The sequence below is a fragment of the Staurois parvus genome, unplaced genomic scaffold, assembly GCF_062004578.1.
Source record: "Staurois parvus isolate SC_StPar_1 unplaced genomic scaffold, SC_StPar_1.0 ptg002350l, whole genome shotgun sequence".
In the NCBI taxonomy this organism is placed as follows: Eukaryota; Metazoa; Chordata; class Amphibia; order Anura; family Ranidae; genus Staurois; species Staurois parvus.
In genome coordinates, this window is record NW_028320146.1 from 1 (window position 1) to 18,320 (window position 18,320).

The window sequence follows — 18,320 nt, forward strand, 5'->3', positions numbered from 1 at the left end:
TACATTGTAACATGACAACACGGGGGGGGGATACATTGTAACATGACAACACGGGGGGGGGGATACATTGTAACATGACAACATGGGGGGGGTACATTGTAACATGACAACGGGGGGGGGGGATACATTGTAACATGACCAAATGGGGGGCATTTCGGGGGGGGGAATACATTGTAACATGACAACATGGGGGGGGGATACATTGTAACATGACCAAATGGGGGGCATTTCGGGGGGGGGAATACATTGTAACATGACAACATGGGGGTGACATGACATTTCATGTTGTGTGAAAAATTTTCCAAGGCACTGTACTGGCCTCTGTCTGGGGAAGTAGAGAGGTGACCCCAGCTCCCAGGGACCCCCCCCCCTATAATCCAGGCTCCCCGGGACACCCCCCTATAATCCCGGCTCCCAGGAACACCCCCCACCCCCCTATAATCCCGGGACACCCCTCCTATAATCCCGGCTCCCAGGAACACCCCCCACCCCCCTATAATCCCAGCTCCCCGGGACACCCCCCCCCATAATCCCGGCTCCCAGGAACACCCCCCACCCCCCTATAATCCTGGCTCCCAGGGACTCCCCCCACCCCCCTATAATCCCAGCTCCCAGGGACTCCCCCCACCCCCCTATAATCCCGGCTCCCAGGAACACCCCCCACCCCCCTATAATCCCGGGACACCCCCCCTATAATCACGGCTCCCAGGAACACCCCCCACCCCCCTATAATCCCAGCTCCCCGGGACACCCCCCCCCATAATCCCGGCTCCCAGGAACACCCCCCACCCCCCTATAATCCCGGCTCCCAGGGACTCCCCCCCACCCCCCTATAATCCCGGCTCCCCAGGGACTCCCCCCCACCCCCCTATAATCCCGGCTCCCAGGGACTCCCCCCACCCCCCTATAATCCCGGCTCTCTTGTCCCCCCAGCAAGAATTGAAGGACAGTCAGATGAAGCAGCGCGGATTGGACGAGACGATCTCCTCCCTGCGCAACGCTGACAGCGACAGAGAATACCGACTGAAGGAGCTGGAGTACGCCAAGAACGCCATGCAGCAGGAGAACAAGAATCTGCGGGTCCAGGTAAGACCTCCGGGGGGCGGACATGATTGTGGGCGTTGCTGATCTCAGATGTTGGAGGAGATCTGAATGTTGTTGTTACCTGCAGCATTGTGTCTCCTCCGGATTGGAGTCTTCACTGTCACTTCATCCACTTAAAGCTGGAGGGCCGCCAGTTGACACCTCTACTCTAAGCTGCTCTCCTAAATTTCACCCACATAACTCCTCCCCCTCTCTTCATCCCCATAACATGAAGGGGGGAGGAGTCATCAGAACATTTATTTTCACACTTCCTGTCCTGGGGTGACAACACTCACCCATTGCACATGTTGAGAAGCAGCGTTGTCACTCTAAGCCACAGGTGTCAAACTGGCGGCCCCAGCTTTTTGCGAAACTACAAGTCCCATGAGGCATTGCATGACTGACAGTTACAAGCATGGCTCCCAAAGGCAGAGGCATGATGGGACTTGTAGTTTCGCAACAGCTGGAGGGCCGCCAGTTTGACACCCCTGTGGCTCTCCTAAATTTCACCTACATAACACCTCCCCCTCTCTTCATCCCCATAATATGAAGGGGGGAGGAGTCATCAGCACATTTATTTTCACACTTCCTGTCTTGGGTGACAACACTCACCCATTGCACATGTTGAGAAGCAGCGTTGTCACTCTAAGCCACAGGTGTCAAACTGGCGGCCCCAGCTTTTTGCGAAACTACAAGTCCCATGAGGCATTGCATGACTGACAGTTACAAGCATGGCTCCCAAAGGCAGAGGCATGATGGGACTTGTAGTTTCGCAACAGCTGGAGGGCCGCCAGTTTGACACCCCTGTGGCTCTCCTAAATTTCACCTACATAACACCTCCCCCTCTCTTCATCCCCATAATATGAAGGGGGGAGGAGTCATCAGCACATTTATTTTCACACTTCCTGTCCTGGGGTGACAACACTCACCCACTGCACTTTATTGAGAAACAGCGTTGTCACTCTAAGCTGCTCTCCTAAATTTCACCTACATAGCCCCTCCCCCTCTCTTCATCCCCATAACATGAAGGGGGGGGGGGGGTCATCAGCACATGGATTTTCACTTTTCCTCTAAGTGAGGAGATATAAAGGGGTTCATTTTTTAAAGCATTTCTGCATCCTGGCTGAATTTCCCCCGTAATTTTCCTAATAGAGCAATTCCTATAGAATCAGCAAGTCGGCTCCATCTAGTGACCGAAATGCGGTATATTTTCTCATTGAGGAATTTCAGAAAGCTGCGCCGCATTTTGGCCACTAGGTGGAGCTGGCTCTATAGGAATGAGTCTATTAGAAGAAATACGGGGAAATTTCAGGCAGCTGGAGGGAATGTTTTATCAGTAGACCCCTTTATATCTCTGATTGGACAACATGTGATAGGGCAGACCCGTGTGATAGGGCACCACATCATTGGAATGACTCTATTAGAAGAAATACGGGGGAATTTGGGTCGCCTCGCAACAAATGTTCGACGTTCGGTCCACGAATGTTTTATAAACGGGCCCCAAAGTGTCTCTAAGTGTTTACACGCTTTGCTTCTCCCGACATGCGAACTGCTGCGAGTCCAGGGCGTCCTCTTCTGTATATTTGTGCAGCACTTGTCGCTGTCATTGGCGCGGCCGCTGTTTGATGCGTCTTTGTTTCTGCGCAGGTCACCGAAACCGTCTCCAACCCCATGCTGCAGTCCAAGACGGATGAGGTGACCCGACATTACAAGGAGATGATCGAGAACCTCCGGGAGGAGAAGGACAAGGAGGTCCGCTCCCTGCGGGTAAGGCTGACAATGGGGGACCGGCTGACCTTTTTCCTGCGAGAAGCAGATTTCTAAACCTGTTGATGTGACGTTTGCTTCAGTCTCAGGTCTCCAAGTTCCAGCACGACATGACGGTGAAGCAAGGCAGCAGCAGCGACCTGCAGATGAAGCTCCTGGAGCTGACGTCCTCGCTGGAGGAGAGAGACTCGCTGATCAAGAGGCAGCAGGAGGTGAGCACCAATCACAGAGCGCTCATCACAGAGCGCCCATCACAGAGCGCCCATCACAGAGCGCCCATCACAGAGCGCCCATCACAGAGCACCAATCACAGAGCGCTCATCACAGAGCGCCCATCACAGAGCGCCCATCACAGAGCGCCCATCACAGAGCGCCAATCACAGAGCGCCCATCACAGAGCGCCCATCACAGAGCGCCAATCACAGAGCGCCCATCACAGAGCGCCCATCACAGAGCGCCCATCACAGAGCGCCCATCACAGAGCGCCCATCACAGAGCGCCCATCACAGAGCGCCCATCACAGAGCGCCAACCACAGAGCGCCCATCACAGAGCGCCCATCACAGAGCACCAATCACAGAGCGCTCATCACAGAGCGCCCATCACAGAGCGCCCATCACAGAGCGCCCATCACAGAGCGCCAATCACAGAGCGCCCATCACAGAGCGCCCATCACAGAGCGCCCATCACAGAGCGCCAATCACAGAGCGCCAATCACAGAGCGCCAATCACAGAGCGCCCATCACAGAGCGCCCATCACAGAGCGCCCATCACAGAGCGCCAATCACAGAGCGCCCATCACAGAGCGCCCATCACAGAGCGCCAATCACAGAGCGCCAATCACAGAGCGCTCATCACAGAGCGCTCATCACAGAGCGCCAATCACAGAGCGCCCATCACAGAGCGCCCATCACAGAGCGCCCATCACAGAGCGCCCATCACAGAGCGCCCATCACAGAGCGCCCATCACAGAGCGCCCATCACAGAGCGCCAATCACAGAGCGCCCATACACCGGAACTTCTGTCTTCTCATCAAATGTCATATTCATGGGATAGACTGCTGACCGTTTATATTCGATACAATGTTTCAGATGTTTTAGCTGCTGTATAATATATATGTGTATCTATCTATATATACACACAGTGCAGGAAATGTGTATTTGCTCCCCCCTGATGGTGAATGTTCGCCCCTCACACAGAAACGATCGGTCTAACAATGGAATGTTTGCCCCTCACACAGAAACGATCGGTCTAACAATGGAATGTTCGCCCCTCACACAGAAATGATCGGTCTAACAATGGAATGTTCGCCCCTCACACAGAAATGATCGGTCTAACAATGGAATGTTCGCCCCTCACACAGAAATGATCGGTCTAACAATGGAATGTTCGCCCCTCACACAGAAATGATCGGTCTAACAATGGAATGTTTGCCCCTCACACAGAAATGATTGGTCTAACAATGGAATGTTCGCCCCTCACACAGAAATGATCGGTCTAACAATGGAATGTTCGGTGTAACACTGAGAGACAGAATACAACAACAAATTCAGCAGAAATGCGTCTAACAAATGATGACTGATCTGCATGTTCATGAGGGAAAGAAGGATTTGATCCCCTTCACAAAACATGACGTAGTACTTGGTGGCCAATCCCTTGTTGGCAATCACAGAGGTCAGACGTTTCCTGGAGTTGGCCCCCAGGTTCACACACATCTCAGGAGGAATTTTGGCCCACTCCTCTTGGCAGATCCTCTCCAAGTCATTAAGGTTTGGTGGCTGACGTTCGGCAACTCGAACTTTCAGCTCCCTCCACAGATTTTCAGTCGGATGAAGGTCTGGAGACTGGCTAGGCCACTCCAGGACCTTAATGTTCTTCTTCTTGAGCCGCTCCTTTGTTGCCTTGGCCGTGTGTTTTGGGTCATTGTCATGCTGGAACACCCATCCACCACCCATTTTCAATGCCCTGGCTGAGGGAAGAAGGTTCTCACCCAAGATTTGAGGGTACATTGCCCCGTCCATCGTCCCTTTGATGTGGTGCAGTTGTCCTGTCCCCTTACAGAAAAACACCCCCAAAGCAGAATGTTTCCACCACCATGTTTCACAGTTGGGATGGTGTTCTTGGGGTCATAGGCAGCATTCCTCCTCCTCCAAACACGGCGAGTTGAGTTGATGCCAAAGAGCTGGATTTTGGTCTCCTCTGACCACAACACTTCCCACCAGTCCTCCTCTGCATCATTCAGATGTTCAGTGGCAGACTTCAGACGGGCTGGACATGGGCTTTCTGGAGCAGAGGGACCGTGCGGGCACTGCAGGATTTCAGTCCTTGTCGGCGTAGTGTGTTACCAATTGTTTTCTTGGTGACTGTGGTCCCAGCTGCCTGGAGATCATTGACAAGATCCTCACGTGTAGTTCTGGGATGATTCCTCACTGTTCTCATGATCATTGACACCCCACGAGGTGAGATCTTGCATGGTGCACCAGACCTAGGGAGACTGACACTTGTTTTGTGTTTCTTCCATTTGTGAATGATTGCACCAACTGTTGTCACCTTCTCACCAAGCTGCTTGGCCATAGTTTGGTAGCCCAGTCCAGCCTTGTGTAGGTCTACCATCTTGTCCCTGACCTCCTTGGACAGCTCTTTGGTCTTTGCCATGGTGGAGAGTTTGGAATCTGATGGTTTGATGGCTCCTGTGGACAGGTGTCTTTTATACAGGTAACACAATGAGATTAGCTGCACTCCCTTTAAGAGACTGCTTCTAATCTCAGCTTGTTACCTGTATGAGAGACACCTGGGAGCCAGAAATCCTGCTGAATGATAGGGGATCAAATCCTTCTTTCCCTCATGAACATGCAGATCCGTCATCATTTGTTAGACGCATTTCTGCTGAATTTGTTGTTGTATTCTGTCTCTCAGTGTTACACCGAACATTCCATTGTTAGACCGATCATTTCTGTGTGAGGGGCGAACATTCCATTGTTAGACCGATCATTTCTGCGTGAGGGGCGAACATTCCATTGTTAGACCGATCGTTTCTGTGTGAGGGGCGAACATTCCATTGTTAGACCGATCATTTCTGTGTGAGGGGCGAACATTCCATTGTTAGACCGATCATTTCTGTGTGAGGGGCGAACATTCCATTGTTAGACCGATCGTTTCTGTGTGAGGGGCGAACATTCAGCATCAGCCGGGGAGCAAATACGCATTTCCTTCACTGTGTGTGCTGTTATTGAATTTTGATCTCATTTATATTTGGTCAGAATAGGATTTATTATATAGTTTAACTTAAAGCTCAACTCAAGACAAAACTTGTCAACATCTCTACAAAGATGTTTATATAAAACCTTTTCATTGTATACTCTATTTCAGGGGTCTCTAAACAAAGGGCCAGTTCACTGTCCTTCAAACTTTAGGGGGGCTGGACTGTGACCAGCAGGAGAAGAAACTGTCCTGGTTTCAGTGGGAGGAATAGTGCCCCATCATTGGTGTCAGTGGGAGGAATAGTGCCCCATCATTGGTGTCAGTGGGAGGAATAGTGCACCATCATTGGTGTCAGTGGGAGGAATGGTGCCCCATCATTGGTGTCAGTGGGCGGAATGGTGCCCCATCATTGGTGTCAGTGGGAGGAATGGTGCCCCATCATTGGTGTCAGTGGGAGGAATGGTGCCCCATCATTGGTGTCAGTGGGAGGAATAGTGCACCATCATTGGTGTCAGTGGGAGGAATGGTGCCCCATCATTGGTGTCAGTGGGAGGAATGGTGCCCCATCATTGGTGTCATTGGGTGGAATGGTGCCCCATCATTGATGTCGGTGGGAGGAATGGTGCCCCATCATTGGTGTCGGTGGGAGGAATGGTGCCCCATCATTGGTGTCGGTGGGAGGAATGGTGCCCCATATTTGGTGTCGGTGGGAGGAATGGTGCCCCATCATTGATGTCGATGGGAGAAATAGTACCCCATCATTGGTGTCTGTGAAAGGAATAGTGCTCCATCATTGGTGTCTGTGAAAGGAATAGTGCTCCATCATTGGTGTCGGTGGGAGGAATAGTGCCCCATCATTGGTGTCGGTGGGAGGAATAGTGCCCCATCATTGGTGTCGGTGGGAGGAATAGTGCCCCATCATTGGTGTCGGTGGGAGGAATAGTGCCCCATCATTGGTGTCGGTGGGAGGAATAGTGCCCCATCATTGGTGTCGGTGGGAGGAATGGTGCCCCATCATTGGTGTCGGTGGGAGGAATGGTGCACCATCATTGGTGTCAGTGGGAGGAATGGTGCCCCATCATTGGTGTCAGTGGGAGGAATGGTGCCCCATCATTGGTGTCATTGGGAGGAATGGTGCCCCATCATTGATGTCGGTGGGAGGAATGGTGCCCCATCATTGATGTCGGTGGGAGGAATGGTGCCCCATCATTGGTGTCGGTGGGAGGAATAGTGCCCCATCATTGGTGTCTGTGAAAGGAATAGTGCTCCATCATTGGTGTCGGCGGGAGGAATAGTGCCCCATCATTGGTGTCAGTGGGAGGAATAGTGCTCCATCATTGGTGTCGGTGGGAGGAATAGTGCCCCATCATTGGTGTCAGTGGGAGGAATAGTGCCCCATCATTGGTGTCGGCGGGAGGAATAGTGTCTCCATTGGGGAGATTTACCCTCACTTCCTTATCTGGTGATACCTCATGCAACCCATCACCATCAAAGGAGGTGAAATCTCCCCAGTTGGGGTACAGAGACCCCTCCCCCACGCTGCCCAGGACACGGCCTGGAGTTTTACTTAACTAAAAACGTATTTGAAAAAAACAGAGCATGGCTCTTTACATTCCGTGTTTCCTGCAGGAACTTCTTCGGTTGCGCACACAGAGAGAGTCGAAGAACGTCACCCAGGAAGTCATCACAAGGAAGTAAGTAGAGCGCTATGACCATCATCCAGATGACTACAACTCCCAGCATTCCCTCCATCCCCACCCCCCCATTCCAGAACCTCATTGTATCCAAATACATCTGTCCACACCAACAAACTGCAACCCAACTCCAGGCAAAATAATCATAATGGGCACAGAAGGTGTACAGACCCGGGAACTCAGCACAGGGATGGTGGGAACCCCTCATAATGGGCACAGCGGGCGTACAGACCCGGAACTCAGCACAGGGATGGTGGGAACCCCTCATAATGGGCACAGTGGGTGTACAGACCCGGAACTCAGCACAGGGATGGTGGGAACCCCTCATAATGGGCACAGTGGGTGTACAGACCCGGAACTCAGCACAGGGATGGTGGGAAGCCCTCATAATAGGCACAGTTGGTGTACAGACACGGGAACTCGGCACAGGGATGGTGGGATCTGAGAGGTGACCTTTGACCTGTCTATGTTGAAGGTTCCTGTTCTAGATGGCACATAGCCCAAATGTACAATTTGCTTACAACGTGCGATGGTTAAAACCCCCCCCCCCCCAAAAAAACACCTAAACAGAATCCCTTGGACTTCACTCCTATTACTGTCCCTGGCTAGGAAGGGTGGGCTGTAGAGGAAGGAGGGCTTCTCCATGTCCTGCAAGGGTGGGCTGTAGTGAAAGGAAGGCTTCTCCGCGTCCCGCGAGGGTGGGCTGTAGAGGAAGGAGGGCTTCGCCGCGTCCCGCGAGGGTGGGCTGTAGAGGAAGGAGGACTTCGCCGCGTCCCGCGAGGGTGGGCTGTAGAGGAAGGAGGACTTCTCCGCGTCCCGCGAGGGTGGGCTGTAGAGGAAGGAGGACTTCTCCGCGTCCCGCGAGGGTGGGCTGTAGAGGAAGGAGGACTTCTCCGCGTCCCGCGAGGGTGGGCTGTAGAGGAAGGAGGACTTCTCCGCGTCCCGCGAGGGTGGGCTGTAGTGAAAGGAGGGCCTCTCCGCGTCCCGCGAGGGTGGGCTGTAGAGGAAGGAGGGCTTCTCCGCGTCCCGCGAGGGTTGGCTGTAGAGGAAGGAGGACTTCTCCGCGTCCCGCGAGGGTGGGCTGTAAATGAATGAGGATTTCTCCGCGTCCCGCGAGGGTGGGCTGTAGAGGAAGGAGGACTTCGCCGCGTCCCGCGAGGGTGGGCTGTAGAGGAAGGAGGAATTCTCCGCGTCCCGCGAGGGTGGGCTGTAGAGGAAGGAGGACATCTCCGCGTCCCGCGAGGGTGGGCTGTAGAGGAAGGAGGACTTCGCCGCGTCCCGCGAGGGTGGGCTGTAGAGGAAGGAGGAATTCTCCGCGTCCCGCGAGGGTGGGCTGTAGAGGAAGGAGGACATCTCCGAGTCCCGCGAGGGTGGGCTGTAGAGGAAGGAGGACTTCGCCGCGTCCTGCGAGGGTGGGCTGTAGAGGAAGGAGGAATTCTCCGCGTCCCGCGAGGGTGGGCTGTAGAGGAAGGAGGGCCTCTCCGCGTCCCGTGAGGGTGGGCTGTAGAGGAAGGAGGACTTCTCCGTGTCCTTCAAAGTCCTTTTAGTCCTGAAATAACATTTTGTGAATTTGTAACGACAGATACAGCACCCAGTACCCCATCCTGAGGCTGCTGAACGACTACAAAGACACCAACCCGGGGATGACGACATCGCAGACATTCGTGCTGGAGCGAAGATCAGACAGCTGGAAACAGGTAAGAACAATGAGATGTATTCCATGTGATGGACCAGCGAGGGCCATTTGTGGCTCCCAAGTCCTTATTATTCTTATTGGAAATATTGAGGTGGCCATCTTGGACATTCATCAGCCTTTGGGCAATTGTTCCATCAACTCAACAAGGGTGAAAAGAATTCATATTTCCTGCAGACAGACCAACAATCCACACTTCTTCCAGACTGGGGAAACGATGTCATAATAAACGACAGTCGTTGTCAGATCCGCCCCCTCTGTTTCTCCTGGTGACCATCATCACGGGGACGGAAATTGAGGGGAAATCTAAAATGTTACAATTGTCCCCAGAACTGGAGGTGGTGGAAAATTATTCGGTGGGGATGCTCTGGTGACAAACCAAACCCAATGTGTTGACTATACATATACTTTGTGAAGACTGATGATGCCCATCAAATCCCCTCCCCCCTTCCTCACAAGTCTTACAGGTTTGGTCCAGAGGAGAATGAGAAGAACCCCTCCCCCCCACTGTGGTCAACTCTGTTCCCTGGATCAGAAGATTTCTTTTTTTTACCTTTTAGTAATTACACAGGTCTGCAAAAAATTTTTTTTCAAGAGCTGTTTTGGTTATTCCACGTAATCTTTATGTTTTTTGGTTCTCTGAATCCGAAAATGACCTCCATTTTGTCATAGGACATCACTTTCCTGACAATTTAGGCAACTATGTTAAATAAGGCAATACCTCAAAATAAATGGAAATAGACATAAAATTAAAGTTTTATTACAATTTTTTCACGAAAATCCTTTTTTGAACTGAAATGATCTCACCTACACACACGAACCTCGATTCTTCTTCCCTGTGAGGCTCCTCTTGGTGCATTTACGCTTGTGAGTAGCATCTGGAATGTCTCTCTGAAGCCTCCAACAGTCGTCTGCCATCATTGGAATGCTCCATTTTCCCTGGTATCTCCTTTCCATCTCTTAAATGTCTTGGTGGAATCGTTCTTGTTCCTCACTCACAGCTCCCAAATTTTCAGGTGGGACTGGAGGAAATGCACTTTCAAACTCATCAGGCAACCTAAAGCTTGAAATGCTTTCAGCATTCGTCCGACGATCTTTTTGTAGTGAGGATCTGTTATTGCCTAAAAATTTCTGCACGACTTCTGTAAATGCAATCCACCCTTCTTTGTGAGGATCCGTCATGGTATTGTGAGGATCCGTCGTGGTATTGTGAGGATCCGTCGTGGTATTGTGAGGATCCTTCGTGGTATTGTGAGGATCCATCGTGGTATTGTGAGGATCCATCGTGGTATTGTGAGGATCCATCGTGGTATTGTGAGGATCCATCGTGGTATTGTGAGGATCCATCGTGGTATTGTGAGGATCCTTCGTGGTATTGTGAGGATCAGTCGTGTTTTTGTGAGGATCAGTCGTGGTATTGTGAGGATCCGTCGTGGTATTGTGAGGATCCGTCGTGGTATTGTGAGGATCCGTCGTGGTATTGTGAGGATCCGTCGTGGTATTGTGAGGATCCGTCGTGGTATTGTGAGGATCCGTCGTGGTATTGTGAGGATCCGTCAAGGTATTGACAAACTCTTGGTCAACTAGAATCCTTCTAATGTCTGGTCCGACAAACACACCTTCCTTCAATTTTGCCTCCGACAGACCTGGAAACTTGCTGACCAATTATTTGAAGCATTCTCCATCTCTTGGAAGTGATTTTACGAATTGCTTCATCAATCCCAATTTTATGTGGAGAGGTGGTCGAGAAACTTTGGTACCTTCCCATAAAGCTCTTCTGAGGACATTTTTTTCACAGACTGTTAGCACCCTCGGCTGCCAACTCTTCTTGGTCCAGGTAACTATGTTAAATAAGGCAATACCTCAAAATAAATAGAAATAGACTTATAAAATTAAAGTTTTATTACAATTTTTTCATGAAAATCCTTTTTTGAACTGAAATGATCTCACCTACACACACGAACCTCGATTCTTCTTCCCTGTGAGGCTCCTCTTGGTGCATTTACGCTTGTGAGTAGCATCTGGAATGTCTCTCTGAAGCCTCCAACAGTCGTCTGCCATCATTGGAATGCTCCATTTTCCCTGGTATCTCCTTTCCATCTCTTGAATGTCTTGGTGGAATCGTTCTCCTTGTTCCTCACTCACAGCTCCCAAATTTTCAGGTGGGACTGGAGGAAATGCACTTTCAAACTCATCAGGCAACCTAAAGCTTGAAATGCTTTCAGCATTCGTCCGACGATCTTTTTGTAGTGAGGATCTTTGTTATTGCCTAAAAATTTCTGCACGACTTCTGTAAATGCAATCCACCCTTCTTTGTGAGGATCCGTCATGGTATTGTGAGGATCCGTCTTGGTATTGTGAGGATCCGTCGTGGTATTGTGAGGATCCGTCGTGGTATTGTGAGGATCCTTCGTGGTATTGTGAGGATCCTTCGTGGTATTGTTAGGATCCGTCTTGGTATTGTGAGGATCCGTCGTGGTATTGTGAGGATCCGTCGTGGTATTGTGAGGATCCGTCGTGGTATTGTGAGGATCCTTCGTGGTATTGTGAGGATCCGTCGTGGTATTGTGAGGATCCGTCGTGGTATTGTGAGGATCCTTCGTGGTATTGTGAGGATCCTTCGTGGTATTGTGAGGATCCGTCGTGGTATTGTGAGGATCCGTCTTGGTATTGTGAGGATCCGTCGTGGTATTGTGAGGATCCGTCGTGGTATTGTGAGGATCCTTCGTGGTATTGTGAGGATCCTTCGTGGTATTGTGAGGATCCATCGTGGTATTGTGAGGATCCTTCGTGGTATTGTGAGGATCCTTCGTGGTATTGTGAGGATCCGTCGTGGTATTGTGAGGATCCTTCGTGGTATTGTGAGGATCCGTCGTGGTATTGTGAGGATCCGTCGTGGTATTGTGAGGATCCGTCGTGGTATTGTGAGGATCCTTCGTGGTATTGTGAGGATCCTTCGTGGTATTGTGAGGATCCTTCGTGGTATTGTGAGGATCCTTCGTGGTATTGTGAGGATCCATCATGGTATTGTGAGGATCCTTCATGGTATTGACAAACTCTTGGTCAACTAGAATCCTTCTAATGTCTGGTCCGACGAACACACCTTCCTTCAATTCTGCCTCCGACAGGCCTGGAAACTTGGTGACCAAGTATTGGAAGCATTCTCCATCCCTTGGAAGTGATTTTACGAATTCCTTCATCAATTCCAATTTTATGTGGAGAGGTGGTAGAAGAACTTTATGGGAAGGTACCAAAGTTTCTCGAAGGACATTTTTTTTCACCGACTGTTGCCTCGGCTGCCAACTCTTCTTGGTCCAGTGATTTTGTCGGTCTCGACTGTCCCATAGACACAGAAAACGAGGGTATTTGGTATCCCACCAACTGGACTCTTCAGGAAAGATTACTGTATTTTTCGCCGTATAAGACGCACTTTTTCTTCCCCAAAACTGGGGGGAAAATGTCGGTGCGTCTTATAGAGCGAATATGGAGCGGCAGGTCCGGTATTTCCACCGCGGCCGTGTCAGAATACCGGGCCGGCCGCTCAGCTCTGCAGCAGGACCTTACCTGTTCCTCTATCCAGCGGCATGCTGTCTTCCCGGCTTCTGTAGTGTGGGCACTGGGCATGACAGCCGGGTGCCAAGTGCGCATGCGCAAGAAGCGGTGCTTTTTGTGAATGGTAAGGCGGCACCTGGGACACATGACAGATCCCAGAAGCCGGCGGACCGATCACAAAGCGCAAGTGCTTCTTGCTCATGCGCACTGGGCACCTGGCTGTCATGCCGAGCGCCATTACAGAAGCCGGGAAGACAGCGCGCCGCTGGATCGAGGAACAGGTAAGATCAAACAAAAACTCTGCAGAAGTAAGATCGGGTACCTGTCAAATTCAGGTACCCACTCCCCCCCCCAAAGGTCAGCAGTCATCTCCTGTACTGTCCGCAGTCTCTGGTCATCCCTGTACTGTCCGCAGTCTCTGGTCATCCCTGTGCTGTGTCCGCAGTCTCTGGTCATCTCCTGTACTGTGTCCGCAGTCTCTGGTCATCTCCTGTACTGTCCGCAGTCTCTGGTCATCTCCTGTACTGTGTCTGCAGTCTCTGGTCATCTCCTGTACTGTGTCCGCAGTCTCTGGTCATCTCCTGTACTGTGTCCGCAGTCTCTGGTCATCTCCTGTACTGTGTCCGCAGTCTCTGGTCATCTCCTGTACTGTGTCCGCAGTCTCTGGTCATCTCCTGTACTGTCCGCAGTCTCTGGTCATCCCTGTGCTGTGTCCGCAGTCTCTGGTCATCTCCTGTACTGTGTCCGCAGTCTCTGGTCATCTCCTGTACTGTGTCCGCAGTCTCTGGTCATCTCCTGTACTGTGTCCGCAGTCTCTGGTCATCTCCTGTACTGTGTCCGCAGTCTCTGGTCATCTCCTGTACTGTGTCCGCAGTCTCTGGTCATCTCCTGTACTGTGTCCGCAGTCTCTGGTCATCTCCTGTACTGTCTGCAGTCTCTGGTCATCTCCTGTACTGTGTCTGCAGTCTCTGGTCATCTCCTGTACTGTGTCTGCAGTCTCTGGTCATCTCCTGTACTGTGTCTGCAGTCTCTGGTCATCTCCTGTACTGTGTCCGCAGTCTCTGGTCATCCCTGTACTGTGTCCGCAGTCTCTGGTCATCTCCTGTACTGTCCTCAGTCTCTGGTCATCTCCTGTACTGTGTCCGCAGTCTCTGGTCATCTCCTGTACTGTGTCCGCAGTCTCTGGTCATCCCCCGTACTATGTCCGCAGTCTCTGGTCATCCCCCGTACTATGTCTGCAGTCTCTGGTCATCTCCTGTACTATGTCCGCAGTCTCCGGTCATCCCTGTACTGTGTCCGCAGTCTCCGGTCATCCCTGTACTGTGTCCGCAGTCTCTTGTCATCTCCTGTACTGTGTCCGCAGTCTCTGGTCATCTCCTGTACTGTGTCCGCAGTCTCTGGTCATCCCTGTACTGTGTCCGCAGTCTCCGGTCATCCCTGTACTATGTCCGCAGTCTCTGGTCATCTCCTGTACTGTGTCCGCAGTCTCTGGTCATCTCCTGTACTGTGTCCGCAGTCTCTGGTCATCTCCTGTACTATGTCTGCAGTCTCTGGTCATCTCCTGTACTGTGTCTGCAGTCCAATAGTTCAGAATTTTTTTTTTCCTGTTTTCTGCCTCTAAAACCTAGGTGCGTCTTATGGTCAGGTGCGTCTTATACAGCGAAAAATACGGTAACCCCTTCTACCATCAGAAGCACAGACTCAGGGTTGAGGCTTCCACATACAGCATGCTGCCGAGTATCCCAGTAGTCAGACACGTCACTCAGAGCAGCACTTGTATTCACCCCCTTTGCAGGGGGGGGAGGGGCAGAGATTGTTTACCCGCAAATAACAACGAAGGGCCAGAAGAGAACTAGGGAAATGAGGAAATAGAATTTTTTTTCCCTAAAACTTGCTCAGCTTATGTATATATTGCTGACCATCAGATTTACAGAGCTATATTTTTTTTTTTTACATAACTCAGACAACCCCTTTAAGGTTTTTTTGGCGTTTTATATCTTAAATGCACTTATGTGAATGAATTCATAGTAATTTGGACTTTAAATTTATCAAATTTTTTTAAAATTTTTGGTATTTTTTTTTATATTATGGGTTTTTAACCAAATTTAAAGACAATGTGGCATTTTGTGGCAAATCTTGATGTCTAGGATTTTTTTTTCAATATTTTATTTGCTTTCAGGACACCAAAATACATGGAAATGAGATGAAAATAATCAAACAGATTTTTAGTCGCAGACCTGTGTTGGGTTACCTTTGTTACTTACTTTATTTGGCCGAATGGTTGTAGACGCCACCTGACCACCACACCTGAATCGCCCCATTTTAAAGCCGTGGCCATTAATATGGAGTTGCGCTTCCTTTGTGGTCATCACATCTTCCAATCTTCCGGGAAGGATTTCAAAATCAGGTGACCTGCCGACTTTAGTTACGATTTGCAAGACATCTGACGCACATCTATGCCAATCGCAACAAAAGTAGCGCATGGATTACTTTTGCAATCAGCGCCGCTCCCACCGCACCGATATGACCGCTCTAACAGCGGACAATAGGGTGCGACTTGGCCAGGGGCGGACTGATCATTCGAGCACTCGGGCACTGCCCGAGGGCCCGGGGTCAGTAGGGGGCCCCATGAAATGCCCCTGGTACCTTTTTTTTTTTATAGGCTTTTTTGGAGTGCTTTGAGTGTTGGCAAGGGACACAGGGGCCCCATGATCCCCTATTGCCTGGGGGCCCCATGAGTTATCAGTCTGCCCCTGGACTTTGCAAATCGCATGCCAAGTCGCACGCCATGTGACCGGGTGTAACTCCGTTTCCATTTTGTGGCCTAAAATAATTTTCGATCCTTTTTTCTTTTAGGAGTGAACGATCCTGAGCGGGAACAGAACGGTGACCGGGAAACGTCGTTTGTGATTTAGTCTGATTGTTAAAACGTCCAATTTGTCAGTGTTGGCGGTCCAGTCTGTGTAACGGCACACGCATGTACGCACGCACGCACACACAGCAGATAAAAGCTGGGGCTGATTGCGCATTGGAGGCTGGATTGGGGATTTAAATGGTGTTTGGATGTAGATTTGGTGACTTTGTAGGGAGAGTCTGTGTGCAAACCAGCCAACGTGAGTCCTTAGGCGGCACTCCAGGTCCCTCTGGAGTAGGGAGGAAATTGGGCTAGGAAACGGGTGGACGGGTAGCGGGGGGAGGTAATTGGGCCAGGAAACGGGTGGACGGGTAGCGGGGGGAGGTAATTGGGCCAGGAAACGGGTGGACGGGTAGCGGGGGGAGGTAATTGGGCCAGGAAACGGGTGGACGGGTAGCGGGGGGAGGTAATTGGGCCAGGAAACGGGTGGACGGGTAGCGGGGGAGGTAATTGGGCCAGGAAACGGGTGGACGGGTTGCGGGGGAGGTAATTGAGCCAGGAAACGGGTGGACGGGTAGCGGGGGAGGTAATTGAGCCAGGAAACGGGTGGGCGGGTAGCGCGGGAGGTAATTGGGCCAGGAAACGGGTGGGCGGGTTGCGGGGGAGGCAGTTGGGCCAGGAACGGGGTGGACGGGTTGCGGGGGAGGCAATTGGGGCAGGAACTGGGTGGACGGGTTGCGGGGGGAGGTAATTGGGGCAGAAAACGGGTGGACGGATTGCGGGGGGAGGTAATTGGGCCAGAAAAAGGGTGGACGGGTTGCGGAGGAGGTAATTGGGCCAGGAAACGGGTGGACGGGTAGCGGGGGAGGCAATTGGGCCAGGAACGGGGTGGACGGGTTGCGGGGGAGGCAATTGGGGCAGAAAACGGGTGGACGGATTGCGGGGGGAGGTAATTGGGCCAGAAAAAGGGTGGACGGGTTGCGGGGGGAGGTAATTGGGCCAGAAAAAGGGTGGACGGGTTGCGGAGGAGGCATTTGGGACAGGAAATGGGTAGAGGGGTAGCAAGGGAGGTAGCTGGGCCAGGAAAGGGGTGGACGGGAAGCGGGGGAGGTATTTGGGCAGAAAAGGGGTGGACGGGTTGCGGGGGAGGTAGCTGGGCCAGGAAACGGGTAGCGGGGGAGGTAATTGGGCCAGAAAATGGGTGGACGCGTAGCGGGGGAGGTAGCTGGGCCAGGAAATGGGTATCAGGGGAGGTAGTCGGGCCAGGAAACGGGCGGGGGAGGCAGTCGGGCCAGGAAATGGGCGGACGGGCAGCGGGGGAGGTAATTGGGGCAGGAAACTGGTGGTGGGGATGTTATTGGGGGATAAAACGGGTAGATGAGTAGCGGGGTCATTATTAGAATTGCGGAGACAGATCTTTTCCAGCACCAGTCAAGCCACGGTTGCGCCTCTCTGTGTGCGTGCGTCTGTGTGCGTGCGTCTGTGTGTGCGTGCGTCTGTGTGTGCGCACATGTGTAGTCGGCCATCAATACATGGACTGGAGCCGACACTGACAAATGGATGACACTTTGTATTATATTCTGTGTTTTCCCCTCTGTACACGTTTTATGAGCCATTTTGCTGTCTGTTTTGTAGCAATCCTGCTTCCCGGCAGAGCCCGGTCCCTGATCTGCCCCAGAGGGGATTACCCGCCTGGAGACCTCGGACCGGGCCTGCTGGGCCGGGGGGCCTGGACCGGCTTAGGGTCTCTTACTGTGTATATTAGACTGGGGATGGATTTATTTGATGTTCTGCCTGTTGGATGAGGTTTTCATGTATCATTAAGCTGCTCTACACATGGAGAAGGAGATACATTCACACAGATGGGGGCCCCGGGGAAGGTGCACAGCAGTACGGACTGTCAGAGGAGGACCGCTACTCATCGCAGGTCCCAAATATACAGCACTGTCATTATTTTTTATTTTTTTTTAGATTTTAGAACAGAGCAATCTTTTATCAATAAAAAGTCCTCCGTGAGCTCTGGTTTGCGACTTTGCCTAGGCTAAGGTGATGTCATCAGTCTGCTGCAGGCAAGAGGAAGCATTTTCTTTGTCTCCCCTCCCCCAGTGATCGGACTGTACATTGTTACTTTTTCGAAAGTGAAGCATTTTCTCTGTCTCCCCTCCCCCAGTGATCAGGCTGTACATTGTAACTTTGTAGAAGGAGGAGGAAGCGTTTCCTCAGTCTCCCCTCCCCAGTGATCAGACTGTACATTGTAACTTTGTAGAAGGAGGAGGAAGCGTTTCCTCAAAGTTACAATGTACAGTCTGATCACTGGGGAGGGGAGACTGAGGAAACGCTTCCTCCTCCTTCTACAGTCTCCCCTCCCCCAGTGATCAGACTGTACATTGTAACTTTGTAGAAGGAGGAGGAAGCGTTTCCTCAGTCTCCCCCCCCCCCCCCCCCCCCCCCAGTGATCAGACTGTACATTGTACCTT

The 18,320-nt window shown here is 51.6% G+C and overlaps 1 protein-coding gene across 1 annotated transcript; it reads left to right on the plus strand.

Moving 5' to 3' along the window:
• Positions 1–918: 918 nt before the first annotated feature.
• LOC149431209 (protein POF1B-like) lies at positions 919–16,429 on the plus strand. Its single transcript, XM_089665786.1, has 6 exons — positions 919–1,086; positions 2,731–2,850; positions 2,934–3,062; positions 7,680–7,744; positions 9,327–9,441; positions 15,846–16,429. The coding sequence occupies exons 1-6, from the start codon at positions 955–957 to the stop codon at positions 15,849–15,851; spliced, it is 567 nt and encodes a 188-aa protein (XP_089521912.1). The 5' UTR covers positions 919–954; the 3' UTR covers positions 15,852–16,429.
• Positions 16,430–18,320: the final 1,891 nt, after the last annotated feature.

What these genes read in the sequence shown, in the direction of transcription:
- LOC149431209 (XM_089665786.1), top strand. Translation starts at nt 955, where the DNA reads ATGAAGCAGCGCGGATTGGACGAGACGATCTCCTCCCTGCGCAACGCT. An exon ending in TGATCAAGAGGCAGCAGGAG is followed by an intron (nt 3,063 to 7,679) that starts GTGAGCACCAAT and finishes TGTTTCCTGCAG; the next exon opens with GAACTTCTTCGGTTGCGCAC. An exon ending in CAGGAAGTCATCACAAGGAA is followed by an intron (nt 7,745 to 9,326) that starts GTAAGTAGAGCG and finishes TTGTAACGACAG; the next exon opens with ATACAGCACCCAGTACCCCA.